A 17,188-nucleotide genomic window follows, 5' to 3' on the forward strand; every position below is an offset into this window, starting at 1 on the left:
CGGGGGACAGGCGGGCGGGGGCGAGGCGTGGGTCCCGGGGCGGGCAGGACGCGGGGCTGCGCACTCACGCGGCGGCCGCGCCGGGCTGCTTGGGGCCGTGGGACATGGCAGCTCCGGGCCGGACCTGGAATCCAGACGCAGGCGGAGGTGAGGGTCCCCCCGGCTGGTGCCGGGGTCCCTGTCGCCCCCCGACAGGGAGCCCCCAGTGCCGGGCCCGGGCGCCGGCGGGTGGGGGCCGGATCCGGGGGCGGGGAAGTCCGCGAGGGCGGGCGCCCCAAGAACCCTTTGTTGGGCGATCGCGCCCCGGGAGGCCCGCGTCGGCTCCCCCGTCCCCGGCAGGGCTCCGCCCCGGCCCCGGGGCCCCTGCGCCCCCACCCCTGGCGGGGCCCCGAGTTCCGCGGCTGTTTTCACCTCCAAAGAAACTTTCCCGGCCCTTCCGACTGCTGCGACGCTCCAACCAACCGCCCCGAGCCCGCCCCCGCCGTCCGCTCCGCCCCTCCCCGCCCCCAGGATGCTAATAATGGTCCCGGAGAGCCGTCCGATTGGCTGTCTTCTTCTCCTGGGGCGTGACCATGCAGATGCAGGTCGGCGCGCCGATCGGCGACTGGCTGGGGAGGCTGCTGAGCCGCGTGGGAGGTGGGGCGGGAAGGCGGCGGGCGGTGCATCAAGTTTGGCTGCGCTCGGCCGCGGTCGGGACCAATAGGGGGCTCCAGGAGGGCCTCGCCGGGCGGAGCTTCTTAAAGGGCCAGTAGGCGCGGCGCGGACTCCTCTTCCCTGTGTGAAGGCGAAGACTCCCGCCCCTGCCGGATCAGTGCACTTGCGGATCCGGGTCGGGCCCCGCCCCAGTTGCCATGGGGACAGCGGAGGGTTGCTAGGGAGGGAGTTAAGGTCCTAGGAGGCAGCCCCCTTGCCGCAGAGTAAGGTGGGACCTGCAAAATCTGGCTGGAAGTTTCCCATATGTCCACTCCATACGCCCCGCTCTGACGCCCCGCGGGGTCTGTCCCTGAGCCCCGAGCCTGGGGCTTCTGGTCACAGGGGCTACTCTCCCCGCGGGCCTCGGCTTCCCCTCCTGCACAGTGGGTACATTACACGACATACTGGACCACGTGGCTGGGGTCTTATGTAGCTTAGCACGAGGTGTAGGGCAGGCTGGTTTTGGGATCCGGAAGCATCTGGGAAACTAGGATGATGAAGGCAGGCTGCCAGGACCTCGTGAAGGTGGGGCCTGGGCTGGGGCTACCTCTGCCCCCAGGGTGCTCCCAGGGTCACTGGGTGCTGACCACGGCCCATTAGACCCTAAACAGCCATTGCATTCCTTCCCACCTCGGGGCCTTTGCAATTGCTGTTCCCTCTGCCTGGAACGCCCTTCCCCGAAATACCTGCCTGCCTCCCTACTTGAGGTCTTTGCTCAAATGTCATCTGCTCCGAGTTTGTAGCCTCCCCCCACACCTCGTCTGATCTTTCCCTCCATACACCTATCTCTTTCGTCGTGGCCTGCCTGTTGGGTTCACTGCTGCGATCGCAGCACCTGCGACGTTGCCTAGGGTAGGTGCTCCGTACCTGTTCTCGAATAAACAAATGAATGAATCCCGCACATTTCTAAGAGGCAGGTGCAGCTGCTCTGGAAAACAATCTGGCAGTTCCTCCAAGGGTGACGTAAACACGGAATGACCCCGGGATCCAGCAATTCCACCCCTGGGAATAGACCCAAGGAGATTGAAAACAGGTGTGCAAACAGAAACAGGTACACACAGATTTGTAGCAGTGTGATTCACGCTAGCCAAAAAGTGAAAACAACCCAGGTGCCCAGGAACAATGAATGGGCAAACCACATGTCCTGCATCCCATACAGTAGAATATTATTGGCCATAAAAAAGGAGAGGCTCTGACACAGGCCACAGTGAGGGTTAACCTTGAGAACATCGTGCTCAGTGAGAGAAGCCAGACACAGAAGGACACACAGTGGGTGACTCCATTTATATGAAATGTCCCGAACAGGCAAATCCAGAGACAGGACTTGGATTCCTGGCTGTCAGGGGCTGGGGGAGGAGCCAGGGAATGACTAATGGGCCTGGGGCTTCTCTTTGGGGTGATGAAAATATTCCAAAATTAGACTGTGGAGATGGTTGCATAATTCCGTAAATATACCAGAAAGAACAGAATTGTATGTTCTAAATGGATTCACTCAATGGTATGTGGATTAAATCTCAATAAACCTGCTTTCCCGAGATGCAACCCAGGGCTGAGGAAGAGGAGCTTCTTGCCCTGGAATATTGACAGATGCAGCCTCCAGACCTCACTCTGTTGCTTAATCACCGCCCTTGCATCTGTCTGCTCAGTTAAAAACAATCTGGTGGAGACACTTCCCAGCCGAAAGACGGGGAAGCCCCGCCTTCAAGCCACACCTCTTTAGCTTGAGTGGCAAGCCTGCTGTTGCCATAGGAACGGCCCTCCAACACGATATAAAGACTTCAGGGATTTTTCCTGGACATCAAAAAGAAATGAAGAGTTTTGAAGTTGATTTTGAAAGAAGTTTCGAGCTTCCTGGCATCAAAAAAAAAAAAATGCCTTGCTGCAGGGATATTTTCTTTAAAAAAAACACAAAGGTATCTTCAGTCCAAACTGCATTTTATTCAGTCCGATTCATGCAAACCATACATGAATGTCCATGCGCCCGGACAGGCAATATCTAAGAAGCAACATTTATACTATTTGACTTTACATCCTTCCTAAAATGTTGTAAAAGTAGATCCTTTGGCCCCCAAAATCATAGCTCTGTTTTTCTTTTTTTTATTTTTCTTTCTTCCTTCCTTCCTTCTATTTTATTTTATTTTATTATTTTTGAGACAGAGTCTCTGTCACCTGGGCTGGAGTGCAATGGCGTCATCACAGCTCACTGCAACCTCAAACTCCTGGGCTCAAGGGATCCTCCCGCCTTGGCCTCCCAGAGTATGGGATTACAGGCGTGAGCCACCACGCCCTGTCAATTACATCACTTTTCCTACACACACACACACACACACACACACACACACACACACACACACACACACTTTTGGTTTGCTAGGGCTGCAATAAGAAAGTGCCACAGACAGAGTAGCTTAAACATTGGAAATTTATTCTCCCTCAGTTGAGGAGGCCGGAAGTCCAAGATCAAGGTGTGAGCAGGGATGGGTCCTCCTGAGGCCTTGAGGTCTGTCCCAGGCCTCCGCCAGTTCCTGGCAGTCACTGGCATCCTTGGCATCCCTTGGTGGGTAGAAGCATCATCCAGATCTCTGCCTCTGTGTTGCCATGACGCTGTCCCTGTGCATGTCTGTGTCCAAACTTCCCCTTTGTATAAAGGCTACCAGGCACATTGGATCAGGGCCAGCCTTAATGACCTCATCTTAACTGATGACATCTACCCTGGCCCTATTTCAAAATAAGGTCGCCTTCTGAGGTCCTAGGGGTTACTACAACCTACACATTCGTGGGGGACATAATTGCACCCACAGCACACGCACACGCACATATGTGTGTGCGATATGTCTATTCCCATAAAAACATGAGGTCCTGTTTTGCTGGTTATTATACCGCTGCCCTCAAGCACTAAGCATCAGCCTGCAACCCACTCCGTTCTTGCAATAACGTTCCTCATATAAAGTTTCCTTATAGATTAGGCACATAGTGACACTGCGTAACATTCCTTAGTGCGACTGTACTACACTCTGCTTAACAAGTCTGGCTGATGTATTAAATATATATCAAATATATATTAAATATATCGTCCTTTTCAATGTTACACTCTTCCAGCCCCTGCTATAAATGTCCCTGACTTGCCGTCCTGAGCCCATGGGTGGGGTAGATTGGTTAGGAAGGAAGACACAAAATTGCTCCCAGTTAAATTTTTTTTGTTTTTTTTTTTCAGGGACAGGCTTTCACACTATATTGCTCAGGCTGGTGTCGATCTCCCGGCCTCAAGTGATCCTCCCACCTTGGCCTCCCAGAGTGCTGGGATTACAGGTGTGAGCCACAGCGCCCTGCCTACTGGAAGTATTTTTTGGTTATCCCTAGTAGGGGATACTATTAGCATGTACTGTGTTAAGGCCAGAGGTCCTGCACCACCAAACACCCTTACGCCTCCAGGTACCCTATTCGACAGGGCTACCCTCACCCCCATTGTACAGAGAGGGAAACTGAGGTTCAGTGGTTTGCCTGTGACTGCCCAGATTGGATCTCAGATGTGGCCACCCCCGGCCCGGCCACAGTTACCCTCAGATCTAAGGAGGTTTCTGCGGAGCCCTGAGAACCCTCGTGCCCTATCCTGCCCCTAATCTGCGGACAGGGACAGAGAAGATGAAAGGGACCCTCACTGGCTGACACCCCCCTCCACTGCACCCCGAGGCTGGAAAGGGGCCACGAGGACATCTGATCTCCAGCCAGGGGAGGGGGGACGCCGGCCTGGCGTCGGGGGCAGCTGGCGACGCTCTGGGGACATCAAAGACTGTCAGAATCTCTCCTGCCCCCAAGCCTATCTGTCCTTCCGTCTGTCCTGCCCCCCAGGGCTAGGACATTCATCTCTCCTTGTTTCCTGGCATCCCTCACTCTAGATGGGGACTTCTCTGATCTTCACCCCCAAATCCAGCCCCCCTTTCTTATCGTAGCACGTGTCCCCTCCACCGGTGTCCCGACCCATGCAGCTGAGGCCTGTGCCCCTCACCCCATGGGACGTTTTATCTGATGCTGTCCCGCCCTCTCTCAAAACCCCCCCACAGCCCCTCAGTGACCACAGGGTAAAGTCCCAACTCCTTACCTGCCATTTAATCACCTTCATGGGCTGACACTGCCAGCCCGGCTCTGAGCAGGGGAGCTGGAAATGTTCAGCTCTGTCCCCCAGCAACCCACAGACTGGGCACTTCGGAATCTTTGGGGCTCCTTAGCAAGAGGCTGGATCCTCTGAATGAATGAATGACACAGCTCAGCACGAGGGCTGGGCCCCCAAGGTCCCAGGGTCAGGGTCGAACTTGTTCCTGTTTTCCCCACAGAGTTCCGTGGATCTGCTGCTCCAAGGGGCTGCAGGGATCATACCTGGGCTATTTTTTTTTTTTAATTTTTTGAGACAGAGTCTTGCTCTGTCGCCCAGGGTACAGTGCAGTAGCATCAGCCTCCGCTCACTGCAGCCTCCAACTACTCCTGGGCTCAAGCAATCCTCCCGCCTCAGCCTCCCGAGTAGCTGGGACCACAGGCAGGTCCCATCACACCTGGCTAATTTTCCATATTTTTTCTAGAGATGGGGTCTTGCTCTTGCCCAGGCTGATCTCGAACTCCTGAGCTCAAGCAATCCCCCCGCCTGGGCCTCCCTAAGTGCTGGGATTACAGGCGCGAGCCACTGTGTCCAGCCATAGACTGGTATTTTTAAAAGTCATTTTTTTATTGCTAAAGGGGAGAACGTGCGCAGGGAGGAAAGAATTGAGGTTCTTATCTCTCGTTATCCATTTATCTCCCCCAAGGAGTCTGCCCTCCTATCTCTCATCTTGCCCCCTCCAGCTTATCTCTCTTGACCCTTCGTCGCCCTCACCCATTTTTTCTGTCTTATTTTCACAAAACAGTGTGTAGCCTGCGGCAGGATGGGGACCAGGGCTGCGTACCCCTTGGGCTGCTGGGGCCTGGGGTTTATAAAGCCTGTCTCTGTCCATGACCCAGTTTGTGTCCGCATTTCTGATTCTCTGCCTGTACTTCCACCGTTCAAGCACCGGGCAGATATTTTCTGAGCTCCTACTTCCTGGGTGAGAGTAGTAAGAGCTAACAGTCGTTATATATGATTTTTATACCCATTCCGGAGCTGGGGAGATTAAGGCCCTATGCAGTTAAGGGACTTGTCCAAAGTGGAACAGCTGGGAGGCAGCCGACCTGATGTGGCTTTCATGATTCTGACCCCAGGCTGCAAGTCCGCAAACGCCGCTGAAGGAGGTGTGGGGACACCAAGGGGAACTGCACCCATCCCTTGGAGGAACTTGAAACCGCCCCGACGTGGAAGGGCAGTTAGTGGGTGGAGGAAAGTCGGGGAGGGTAGAGCGCTGGGACGCACATGCACCTGACTCGCTGTGCGTACCTGACTCACCCTGCGCCCCTGGGCAAGTCACGTCCCCTCTCGGGCCTGTCCCCACCTGAAAAGTGGGAGAGAGGTTTGCCTCGGCCACGTGGGGCGCTTGGCAGCCAGAGCTCCTTAAATGCCGGCTGGTATTATTATGATCATTATCCCCATTATATCGTTAATAACCAATTAGGTAGCTCTAATGCACCCTCCCCGCATCCGGCCCGGGAAGTCACGGGACCTCGAGGCCAGCTCGGACTCACACCCCCTCCCCATCCTACCCCGTCCTCCCCAGCCCGCGTTGGGACGCGGGCGGCGCGGGCCTGGAGGCAGGAGTCTGGGTGGGCGGCAGCGGTGCCGCTTCTCTATTTCACCGCGCAGGCTGCGGGCGGTGGTGACGGACTCCCCACCGTCCAGAGTCCCGCGGTCTCCAAGAGTCGGGGTACCCGTGGGGCGCTAGGACCGCGCGGGCGGGCCGTGTGGAGGCCGGGCTCGCCCCTGAGGCCACGCCCCTCTCCGCGATGACTGGCTGCCGGGCCCCGGCGCGCGGCTCCGATTGGCGGAGGTGGCCGCCGCTCGCTGGGCTTTCCGCCCGCCCCGCCGCGCCCGGCTGCAGAGTCCCCGCCGCGGGCTTGGCAGCTGCACAGCCGCGCAGGGCCCGGCGCGCGGCGGGGGTCACGGCCCCGCGGGGTCCCGGTGAGGAGCGTCCCCCGAGGCCCGGCGCCATGGGCCCGGGGCCCCCCGCGGCTGGAGCGGGGACGTCCCCGCGGCCGATGTCGCTGGTGGCGCGCCTCAGCTACGCGGTGGGCCACTTCCTCAACGACCTGTGCGCGTCCATGTGGTTCACCTACCTGCTGCTCTACCTGCACTCGGTGCGCGCCTACAGCTCGCGCGGCGCCGGCCTGCTGCTGCTGCTCGGCCAGGTGGCCGACGGGCTGTGCACGCCCCTCGTGGGCTACGAGGCCGACCGCGCTGCCGGCCGCTGCGCCCGCTACGGCCCGCGCAAGGCCTGGCACCTGGTCGGTAAGCGCCCGCCCCCTCCGGGACCCCCCATCCGCGAGCCTCCTCTGTCCCCGCACCGCTCTGCCCGCCTGCCCGGGCCGGAGTCCCCCCTCTGTCTGTCTGTCCATGGCCTGAGCCTCCCCCCTCTGTCTGTCTGTCCATGGCCTGAGCCTCCCCCCTCTGTCTGGCTGCCCAGTGCCCCTCTACCTGCCTGACCCATGAGCCTCCCTACCTTTCTGCTTGGCAGCTCTGTGTCCGCTCTGTCTGCCTGTGGCGCTCCACATCTGACTGTTCACGGGACCCTTCCATGTCACTTTCCTTTGTCTGAACCCTGGGGGCACACAGAGCCCTCTCCGGGTTGGGTCTGAATGCTCAGCTGACCCCCCAGTCCATCGGGGTGACCGTTGGGACAGCTCTGCCTAAGGGAGGATCAGCTGCCTAGAGCCCCTCTGTCTGTCCGTCCCCCCAGAGCACCCCCATCCATCCCCTGACTCATCTCGGGCCACCTGGTGCTTGGGCAGCCTGGGGGTGCTGCCCCGGGAGCTGAGAGTTGGGGACGGGTGGGACCGCGGGGTCGGGGGTCTGTGCCCTGTTCTTGCTTCACATCTGTCCGGCTGACCAGGGATGGGGCACCCCCATGTCTGGAGAGGTGCCCTAATTAGAGAGGGCTGTCGCGGAGGGCAGGAGGTGGGTCCCACAGGGCTGGGATGATAAGCCTGACCAGCTGCTTCCCAGTGGCGCCGCTCTCCCCGCCCCTCTGGGCCCAGAGATTAGCCCCAGCCATGATCTGGCTCTGGGCGGCATGTGTCTGGGAGCCACCAGGGGTGGGCTGGAGCTTCCTTACCTACCAGGGGTGGGCTGGAGCTTCCTTACCCTCAGGAGCCACAGCTGAGGGCAGAGGTTTGACGCAGTCCCTCGTGAGAGACATTTTTTGCAAGATGAGCAGATCTCCGGGCAGCTTGAGGGCAGCTGGCATTGCAACAGCCACCGCCTGGGGGCTGGACTTCCAGGTTCTTGAGGCTGCCCCGGGTCACCGTGGCAGACTGTGGCAGACAGGCAGGGGAACAGTGGTCCCTTGCTCTCTGACTGACAGATTGTTTGCAGAGCTGAGCCCAGAGTCTCAAAGGCAACCTGGATTCTAATCGTGGGGCAAACTGGCTGTCAGACAAAAAAGAGAATTCCTGGGCAGGGGAGCCCTCTCTCCCGTTGCCCTGGCAGAGGGCGCTGCACGTGCAAAGGCCCTGGGGGGCCACTTACCAGCTCTGTGCCTCCCGGCCTGACTGTGTGCTCCTTCCCTAGGTACAGGCCTGAGGTTCGAGGAGGGTCCCCCCCCACACCCCCAACCCAAAAGAAGAAGCCGAAGCCCCCCAACAAAAGGTGGGGGGGGAGAAGAGCTGGGGGCAACTTTGTAAATAAAGGACTGAAGGCTCTGCATAACAGGCCTGGGGGCTGGGTGCCCAAACTGACACCGAGGCATCCACCTTGGCCCTTCCCCACCTCGGGGTGGGCACAAGGGAGGCCCCAGGAGGGTCTGTTGGGCTAGGAAGCCGGGGTGACCCCTCTTGACACTTGATAAGGTGACTTGAGTAGTGGTCACCCTGGTGACAGTGCCCACTTCTCTTTTTCACCCTCAAGTCTGTGGATGGACTCACTCTGTCCCTTAACGAGCCCTCGGGGCTCCCTCCTGTAACCTGGAGAGGAACCTCAGTCACCATGGATGCCTGTGGGCTGGGGCAGATGGCAAGATTGGGCTTCTTGCCAGGAAGAGGGAATATTAGCTTTGGGGTTTTGAAGGGTGAGTAGGAGTGTGTGCGTGGGTGGTATTCCAAGTAGTGGAAATGGCTATGGAAACGTATAAACTGGCCTGGCCTGGAAGCTGCTGAGGCAGGAAGTGGCTCAGAGTGGCAGGAGTTCCCGCTGGTTTTACACATTAACTCCTAATCTTCACACTTTACCTGTTTTCTGGAAACTGAGGCCCAGAGAGACAAAGCTACTTGCCCAAGGTCCCCCAGCCAGGCAGCCTGGCCCCAACAATGGTTAACCCAGCCTGGTGAGCAGGCAGGTGGAATCCGGCCAGGGAGGGACATTCTCCTGACTAGAGTCCACAGTGTGTGACCACCCCCCGCCCCACCCCGGGTGGCTTCCAGGCCCCCAGGAATCTTCCCACAAGCCTCCGGAGCACCAGTTCCAGAGAACTAGGCCAGGGTGGGTTTGGTTTCATTTGCCAATCCCGAGGGCGGGCCCAGGGTCAGGGGGATGAGGTCACCTCCGGAGCCTGCAGGAAGGAAGCCCAGCTGTTGGCGCTGCACAGGCCCCTCCAGGCTCCGGGTTGGGAGGCACAGGGTGCAGCAGGCTGGGTTTTCCACGCCGGCACGCTCAGCGGGCCTCAGTTTCCCTGCCTGGAAAACTCGGATTATAACACCCACCCTTCCAGGCTGTAGATTGAGGCCAGGAGTGCTGTTCTTCACTCATTCAAAAGACAATGATGTGCCAGGTTTCCTGCTAGGCACTGGGGACATGCGGAGGGACCTGTTACCCAGCCCCATGGAGCCTACTGTCTGGTGGGGAAGCAGGCAGGAAACACGCAGACAGACCCCAGAATTCCCAGGGGTGCCGACGGCTGTCGGGTAGAGAGAGTGGAGCCCAGGACAGAGTGTCCTGGGCCCGGAGGGGACTGCTGGTGACTGGGCCAGTCAGGGAGGGTTTCTCTGAGGAGGTGACATTTAAGCACAAACCTGAAAGAAGTGAAGGAGTGAACCAGGCAGAGGGCACAGCCCGTGCAAAGGCCCTGGGGCAGGACTGCACCTGGTGTGTTGGAGGTGCCGGGAGGAGGCCCATGTGGCTGGAGCAGAGGGAGGAAGGGACAGGGCAGATCGTGCAGGGCCTGGCGGGCTGCAGGGAGAACCCTGCATTCATTCCAAGGTATCGAGGTTTTTCTGAGCACATAGACTGGGAGAGTGTGGCACACAGCAGGTCTCGGTAGGTGGCAGGCTCTAGTTTCTAAACTCTGTCCCCAGGGGCCAGGACACCCCAGTGTTCCAGAGAGAGGCCCATTAGGAGCTAGCGGGGCTCGGGGAGGGAACCCCGACTCCCGGCAGAGCTACGACTCTTCCAGGACGCTCGGTAGTGGCCAAGCGGGAGGAACAGGCCTCCTGCCTCAAGTGACAGGGAAGCTGTGGTTCCCCAGGGAACCTGCTGCGCCCTTCTCACCTGCCGCAGGCCTCGGTCACTGCGTCAGTTAGCCACCTTCGCCAAGGGGCAGCCTGGCAGCCCCAGGCTGGCAGGGAGGGGCCTGTTCCTGCCCCTTCTCACTCCCCTGTCCCCTGCCTCAGTCTCCCCATCTGACTGGTGGGTGCAGGCCTGGCCCCATCTGTCCTACTTGGCTGTGTGACCCGAGAGACACCCCAGAGCTTTCTGCCTTGGTTTCCCCCTTTGTCAGAAGGGGCCACGTGCCTGGGAGCCCTGGGCTGGTGCGGGCCGGCCCGTGACGTGTCCCCCTCCACAGGCACCGTCTGCGTCCTGCTGTCCTTCCCCTTCATCTTCAGCCCCTGCCTGGGCTGCGGCGCGGCCACGCCCGAGTGGGCCGCGCTGCTCTACTACGGGCCGTTCATCGTGGTCTTCCAGTTCGGCTGGGCCGCCACGCAGATCTCCCACCTCAGCCTCATCCCGGAGCTTGTCACCAACGACCACGAGAAGGTGGAGCTCACGGCGCTCAGGTACCCCTCGGCGGGGCCCTCTGCCCTGGCTGGCACAGGTGTAAGTGGTGTCTCAGCAGGGCAAGGTGGCTCGCGCCTGTGACCCCAGCCCTCTGGGAGGCCGAGACGGGAGGATCGCTCGAGGCCAGGCGCCCCCACACTGACCAAGGACCAAAACTGCAGAATTTCCTCCCCTCTGCCACGGAGCGCTGCCACCAGCTGGCAGTGACGCGCTGCCCCCAGGGGGAAGGGACTGGGCAGCGTGAGCCTCTCTGGGGCCACCTGAGAATTCTTACCCGCCACCTTGCCTGAGGTGCTAGAGGAGGCTGTTCCGGATGTGACGATAAGAGCATTTATTGAGTGCTTGCTGTGTACCAGCCATTGTTCTAGCCCCTTACCCCCCTCCGCTTCTTTAATCCTCGCCATGTGCCAAGGTGGTAGGAACTGCTGTCCCCTCTGTATTCCAGAGGCGGAGACGCGCCCCAGGCCGGGGTTTGGGTAGCATCTTCATCGGGCCTATTCCGTCTCCAGACCGGTGTCTACCCTGGCTGCCTCCCCGCCCTGCCTTTGAGTTCCCCGTTGTGGTGCCCATGACACAGATTGCCCAACGCCCAGGGCCCCCACTGACCAGGACCAGACTCTGGGGCGCTTCCTACATGTGGCGGCACCTTGCCAGTGACCTCCTGTCATGCTCGTTTGGCCTCTGGAGATGGCATTGTTCCCGCTTTCAGAAAGGGAAACTGAGTCCTGGTGAAATCCGGAGGCTCCGTCCTCCACCCCTGGCCAAGCAGGACTGCGGGCCTGGACGCTTCTAGACCAGGATCCGGGAGCCAAGAATTCTGGAATCCTGGCTTCCGGGCATCTGGGCTCTCAGTTTCGGGGTTGCAGCCTGGACTTGGCCCCTGGCAGATGGGAGGTCACACAGGGTGGAGTTGCAGGCCAGAGCCGCACGTCCTCGGATCACGTGTGGGTTGGGGAAACTGAGGCCAGCAGGTGCTTCCCTGAGGTCACCCAGTGTGTTGGCTGAAATCGCCTCGCAGCCACGGGTCCCCCAGACGCCACAAGCTGCCCTGCGGGTGCAGCCCCCTGGCAGGAAGCAGCCTGTGGTCCGCGGCTGCCCTGCTGAGGCCGTGCCCGCCCGCCAGGTACGCCTTCACCGTGGTGGCCAACATCGCAGTCTACGGCGCCGCCTGGCTCCTGCTGCACCTGCAGGGCTCCTCGCAAGTGGGGCCTGCGCAGGACCTCAGTGTCGGCGACCAGCTGGGGATGCAGGACGTGCCGGTGTTCCGGGTGAGCTGGGGCCCGGGTGGGTCACCCCAGAGTCCTCGTCCCTGGGGCTGGGGCCCGGAGAGCTGCCGCTGACATGCTCCTCGGGGTCCCCAGAACCTGTCCCTGTTGGTGGTGGGCGTCGGAGCCGTCTTCTCGCTGCTGTTTCACCTGGGCACCCGGGAGAGGCGCCGGCCGCGGCTGGAGGAGCCGGACGAGCGCAGCCCCCTGTTGGCCCCTGCGGCCCGGCCCCTGCTGCTCTGGAAACACTGGCTTCGGGAGCCGGCTTTTTATCAGGCACGTCGAGGGGGCGTGGAGGGGCCCGGAGTGGACCCCTCTCCCCGCCCCGGCCCTTTACTCTGTGAGGCCACAGCGTCCAGAGAGCAGGCAGAGTTGGCAGATGGCAAACGTAGCCCCTGCTCCACCCGACACCCAGGCAGACATTGCTAGTCAATCGCCACTCTCTTCTCGCCTGACCACCTGGGCCGTCACTACCAATGGAGCAGGCACCAGCTGCAGGGGTCTCGCCCAGGCCCTCACGCCCCCTGCTGGCGGAGTGGAGAAGGGCCGCCTGACCCCCACCCGTCCCTCTGTCCGTCTGCCCACAGGTAGGCACGCTGTACATGTCCACGAGGCTCATCGTGAACCTGTCCCAGACCTACATGGCCATGTACCTTACCTACTCCCTCCACCTGCCCAAGGTGAGCTGGGCGTGGCAGGGCGGGGGACAGAGATGGGCCGGCCCCGCAGACCCGTGAGCCACGCCTGAAACACCAGTGCCGCCTCTGCCCCAACAGAGGTTCATCGCGACCATCCCCCTGGTGATGTACCTCAGCGGTTTCTTCTCGTCCTTCCTCATGAAGCCGGTCAACAAGCGTATCGGGAGGAATGTGAGTGTGGGGACAGCGGGTGGAGGGCGGGACGGTGGGGGCTGGGGGCGCCTTGCAGCCGGGAACCCACCAGACGCAGCAGACCCAGCAACTCTGCTTCCAGCCCGGGTGCTTCCGGGCCTGGGCATTATCGTCTTGTAGCAGCCTCGGGTCTGAGAACCAACAATTCCAGAATCCTGGCTTCTGAGTATCCTGGGTTCTCAGACTCGGGGCTGCAGAGCTCTGGAACTTTCTGTCCAGCCCGTGTGGCTGCGATTGTCTTCATTGTAACCGATTTGCACTTAGACATGAATGGCCACCTCTCTCGCGGCTGCACTGGACAGAAAGCGCAGCCCTAGGGTGTCAGCCCCGCAGAGCTCCGGGCACCTCTGGGTCTCAGAGTCTCCCACTTGTCCAAGAGCAGAGCTGGGGGCTCCTTAGGAACCGTCCAACTCAGACGCCTCATTTGCTGGGGTTGGGGGTAGGGGCAGTGGATCAAAGACCAGAGAGGGCAAGTGCTGAGCCCAGGGGCGCCCAGCAGTGTGGGTCTGACTCCCGGCCGGGCTTCCGCCTCCGCAGCTGACCTACTTCACGGGGCTCCTGGTGATCCTGGCCTTCGCGGCCTGGGTGGCGCTGGCAGATGCGCTGGGTGTGGCCGTGTACGCAGCGGCTGTGCTGCTGGGTGCCGGCTGTGCCACCATCCTCGTCACCTCGCTGGCCATGACGGCCGACCTCATCGGCCCCCACACGGTAGGGCTGCAGGGCAGGGCTGGGGTGGGGGAGGCTGGGGACCGCCGGGGCTGCGACACCCACCACCTGCCTGTCCCCCCAGCACAGTGGAGCCTTCGTGTATGGCGCCATGAGCTTCTCGGATAAGGTGGCCAACGGGCTGGCAGTCATGGCCGTGCAGAGCCTGCACCCCTGCCCGTGAGTGCCGCTCGCTCATTCATTCATTCATTCATTTGTTCAGTGAGGACATGCCGAGCACCTGCTGTGTGCCGGCCAGTGCTCTAGGTCAGGGACATGAGACGCTTGCCCTGGTGGGACTCACAGGCCAGAGAGACCTCTCATTTCTTACTTTGGGCACTTCGTTCATTCATTCAACAAACACTGCATCTGAGGACACAGCAGGCACGTGTACTGGGGAAAGACAAGTGGGCCCAGCTGGAGAAACCCAGAGTCCGTGATACGCAGACCTGTAGAGCACTGGGGTCTGGACACAGATGGTTCTAGACCACTGAGTTCGAGCCTGTAGAGGCCCAGGACCTGGGAACCAAAGCTGGCCTGGTCCCCTGTCCTCATGGAGCTGGGGCAAAGCCACATTAATAATCACAGACATAAATGTGTAATTGAGACTGGTGGTGAGAGGTGTCGAGGTGACCACTTGGAGAGGCCTGGCTGGTCAGAGCAGGAAGCCAAGGAGGGCTTCCCTGAGGAGGCGACATCAGACCCAAGGCCCTGAGGATGTTAGGCAGTTGTAGGCCAGTGGGGAGGGACAGACGTGCAAAGGCCCTGGGACAAGACCGTGCCTGGAGTGTGGGAGGCACAGCAAGGAGGCCCGTGTGGCTGGAGCAGGGAGGAGGGAAGGGCAGGGAGGGGACGGGACAGGTCGTGCATGGCCTGGTGGGCTGCAGGGAGGACTTGGGCATAGACCCCGAGGGAGGCGGGAGCCATGGAGGGCTGTGGGCAGAGGAGGGACAGGCCCTGACTCAGGTGCTCACAGGCGCCCTCTGGTGGCTGATGTGGGGAGGAGCGTGGGGACTGAGGGCAGGAACGGAGGCACAGGTGGAGGGGACTGGGCTGGTCCAGGTGGGGGTAGGGGAGGGGCGGGAGCAGGTGGATTGGGGCAGACTTTGGAGGCAGAGCCAGGACTGGCCGGGTGTCGGGTGTGGGAGGGAGTCGGAGGACCCCAACCTCACTGACCTGAAGGATGGGCCAGAGCCGCCCTGGTGGGAGGAGAGGGAGGGTCCCCCTGGACGTCCACTCAGCTGCCCCTCCTGCCCCCAGCTCGGAGCTCTGCTGCGGGGCCTGCGTGGGCTTCTACCACTGGGTGATGGTGGCCGTGACCGGCGGCGTGGGCGTGGCCGCAACCCTCTCTCTCTGCAGCCTCCTCATCTGGCCCATCCGCCTGCGCAGCTGTGAGTCACGGGCCCCTCTCTACCCCCCAAAACCAGCCAAGCTGTGGTGGGGCGGGCCGGGCCAGCCCCACCCTCCCTGACACTGTCCTGACGCCCTCCGTTGCAGGGGACCCTGGCGCCCAGCCCTGACGCCCCCACGGACTCCTGCATCTATGCCCGTGACCCACATTTCTGCACAGCGACGTCCAGCCCGAGGCCTCCGGGAGAACCCCCCGGACTCCTGGCTTCTCCTTGTCTGGCACCAGGGAAGCAGGCGGGACCTCCTGGGTGGACCTAGTGACTGATCCTTGGACTTCCAGGGGCTGTGGGTGCCCCAGGTTTGGGGGTGCCCTAACCCCAACTCTCATCCATTTCCAGCCCCCTGGAGGACTTGGGGTGCCCTTCTGTAGAGCAGGGGGGCAAGGAGGTGTGAGGGTCCCAGTGGGGCTCAGGGGCTACCCTGAGCTTAGCCCCAGTTTGCCCACCACGTCCAGCCTGGGGGTCTCCCAGGGCCCCCTCCGGACGGTGCTGTGACCCGAGCCTGCCAGGAGACCCGGCTGCCGGGCGGCGGGCTCTGCGGCAGTGAATAAAGATAGGACGCGGCCTGGCTCCTGCCCGCCCCCACCCTGGCCTTCGCTCGCCTGGGCACGGTCGGCAACCCCCCTATCGGGGTGCCCGGCCGCCCGGCACCCGCCTGTCCCCAGACTCGGGCAGCCGCACGGCGGAGGGGCAGCGCGACCTTTATCAGAGGGCGGGCATGTAGACGGGCGGGGGCCGCTGGCGGGTGGAGGGACAATAGGGTTCCAGGCCCCACTGGCGGTAGGTCTGGGTGGTGCAGCGCGGGCGCTGGGGCGCCGACAGGTAGGGCACGTAGTCGGACGCCCGCCAGAGCGGCTCCGCCTGGTGCCGGTTCCTGTTGAGCACTGTGGGCCGGGAGGCGGGTCACCACCAGCCCCCAGCCGCGGGGCCACCAGGCCTCCCCCGACACCGGCCTCCCCGCCACCCGGCCTCGGGGGACACGGCCCCGCCCCACGCAGGGCCTCACCAAACTCCTTCCCCCGGGTGGGCCTGTCCCTCCACAGCATGCTGCCCCACTGTGTGCCCGGCGTCGTGTGCTGGGCGGGGACGACGGGGTCGTGGCAGGCCATCTCCCGCAGGTGCTGCGTGTAGGCTGCCGGGTGAGGCGGGAGGTCACGTCTGGGCCTGTCGCCGCCGCGGGCCCGGCGCCCGGGCAGGGGGCCACACTCACCCGAGGGCATGCTGCGCTCCCGGCGCTGGTAGCAGCCGTGCCAGCGGCTGTAGGCCTCGCGGTGCGGGCTGTCCAGGGCCCGGGGCAGGTTGTACCAGGCCTCTCGGGGGTCTGAGTTGGTCAGGCCCGTGTACCACAGCTGGCCGGCCGCGTCGCGTCCCATGGGCGTGTACTTCCAGCGCGTCGCCTGCTTGATGGCTGGAGCCCAGCGGGGTCCCTCCAGGGACAGGTAGTCATCGCTGAGGGCCGGGGCGGGGACAGAGAGTGAGCCTGTGGCCGTCCCCTGTGCCGCCCGGGCCTCGGCCTGCCTCTAGGATGGGTGTTCGGAGCCCTCTGCGACGTGCCAACCCCACTCGCTGCGCCTGTCCCTCAGCATGGGACCCCCGCTCACCCCGGGGCTGGCAGAGGGAGAGAGGCCGACTCCCCTCCTCCCTGCACGTCCCGCCCCAGCCACCGGAGACCCTCACTAGACCGGTGCCCTCGGAGCTTTTCTTGCCTGGAGACCAGACACCAGGGAGGGGAGGGCCGAGGACGAGGACTCTGGCCACTCCTAGGGCCCTAAAGCCCTTGTCCAGCCTCCAAGACTCCGCAGCCTGGGGTGCACCAGAGAGGGTCTCGTCTGGAGTGCAGGAGGGCTGGGGCTGCGTGGCCCGAGGAGGACACAGCAGTCCCAGCACAGCTCACATTAAAGAAGAAACTAGTGTTCGTGACCAGCCTGAGCAAGAGCGAGACCCTGTCTCTACTAAAAAAATAGAAAGAAATTAATCAGACAACTAAAAATATATAGAAAAAATTAGCTGGGCATGGTGGCACATGCCTGTAGTCCCAGCTATTAGGGAGGCTGAGGCAGAAGGATTGCTTGAGCCCAGGAGTTTGAGGTTGCTGTGAGCTAGGCTGATGCCAGGGCACCCTAGCTC

At 61.7% G+C, this 17,188-nt stretch overlaps 3 protein-coding genes across 5 annotated transcripts in view; 1 reads left to right on the top strand and 2 right to left on the bottom strand.

Moving 5' to 3' along the window:
* Window positions 1–467, bottom strand: part of HMG20B (high mobility group 20B) — a 5,524-nt gene extending 5,057 nt beyond the window's left edge. The window contains exons 1-2 of one of the 2 annotated variants that reach the window (XM_012646282.1): window positions 412–467; window positions 69–124 (exon numbers count right to left, since the gene is read on the bottom strand). In XM_012646282.1, coding sequence (XP_012501736.1) covers window positions 69–106 — 38 coding nt within the window. In that variant the 5' untranslated portion in view covers window positions 107–124; window positions 412–467. Of the gene's footprint in view, window positions 1–68; window positions 125–375 lie in introns of both variants that reach the window. The other variant, XM_012646283.1, reaches the window with a different exon arrangement.
* Window positions 468–6,715: 6,248 nt separating this feature from the next.
* Window positions 6,716–15,643, top strand: MFSD12 (major facilitator superfamily domain containing 12). 2 transcript variants are annotated; one of them, XM_012646289.1, is made up of 10 exons: window positions 6,716–7,096; window positions 10,581–10,791; window positions 11,916–12,060; window positions 12,154–12,333; window positions 12,645–12,737; window positions 12,834–12,926; window positions 13,485–13,655; window positions 13,738–13,832; window positions 14,913–15,043; window positions 15,150–15,643. In XM_012646289.1, the coding sequence occupies exons 1-10, from the start codon at window positions 6,799–6,801 to the stop codon at window positions 15,170–15,172; spliced, it is 1,440 nt and encodes a 479-aa protein (XP_012501743.1). In that variant the 5' UTR covers window positions 6,716–6,798; the 3' UTR covers window positions 15,173–15,643. The 2 variants fall into 2 exon arrangements, with proteins under 2 accessions (XP_012501743.1, XP_012501742.1); XM_012646288.1 differs by lacking the exon at window positions 15,150–15,643 and having other exon boundaries at window positions 14,913–15,143.
* Window positions 15,644–15,742: 99 nt separating this feature from the next.
* Window positions 15,743–17,188, bottom strand: part of LOC105811969 (chromosome unknown open reading frame, human C19orf71) — a 2,998-nt gene continuing 1,552 nt past the window's right edge. The window contains exons 2-4 of the mRNA XM_012646290.1: window positions 16,272–16,510; window positions 16,068–16,193; window positions 15,743–15,945 (exon numbers count right to left, since the gene is read on the bottom strand). Coding sequence (XP_012501744.1) covers window positions 15,767–15,945; window positions 16,068–16,193; window positions 16,272–16,510 — 544 coding nt within the window. The 3' untranslated portion in view covers window positions 15,743–15,766. The remainder of the gene's footprint in view (window positions 15,946–16,067; window positions 16,194–16,271; window positions 16,511–17,188) is intronic.

The sequence above is a fragment of the Propithecus coquereli genome, unplaced genomic scaffold (assembly GCF_000956105.1).
Source record: "Propithecus coquereli isolate 6110/MARCELLA unplaced genomic scaffold, Pcoq_1.0 Scaffold241, whole genome shotgun sequence".
Taxonomy (NCBI): domain Eukaryota; kingdom Metazoa; phylum Chordata; class Mammalia; order Primates; family Indriidae; genus Propithecus; species Propithecus coquereli.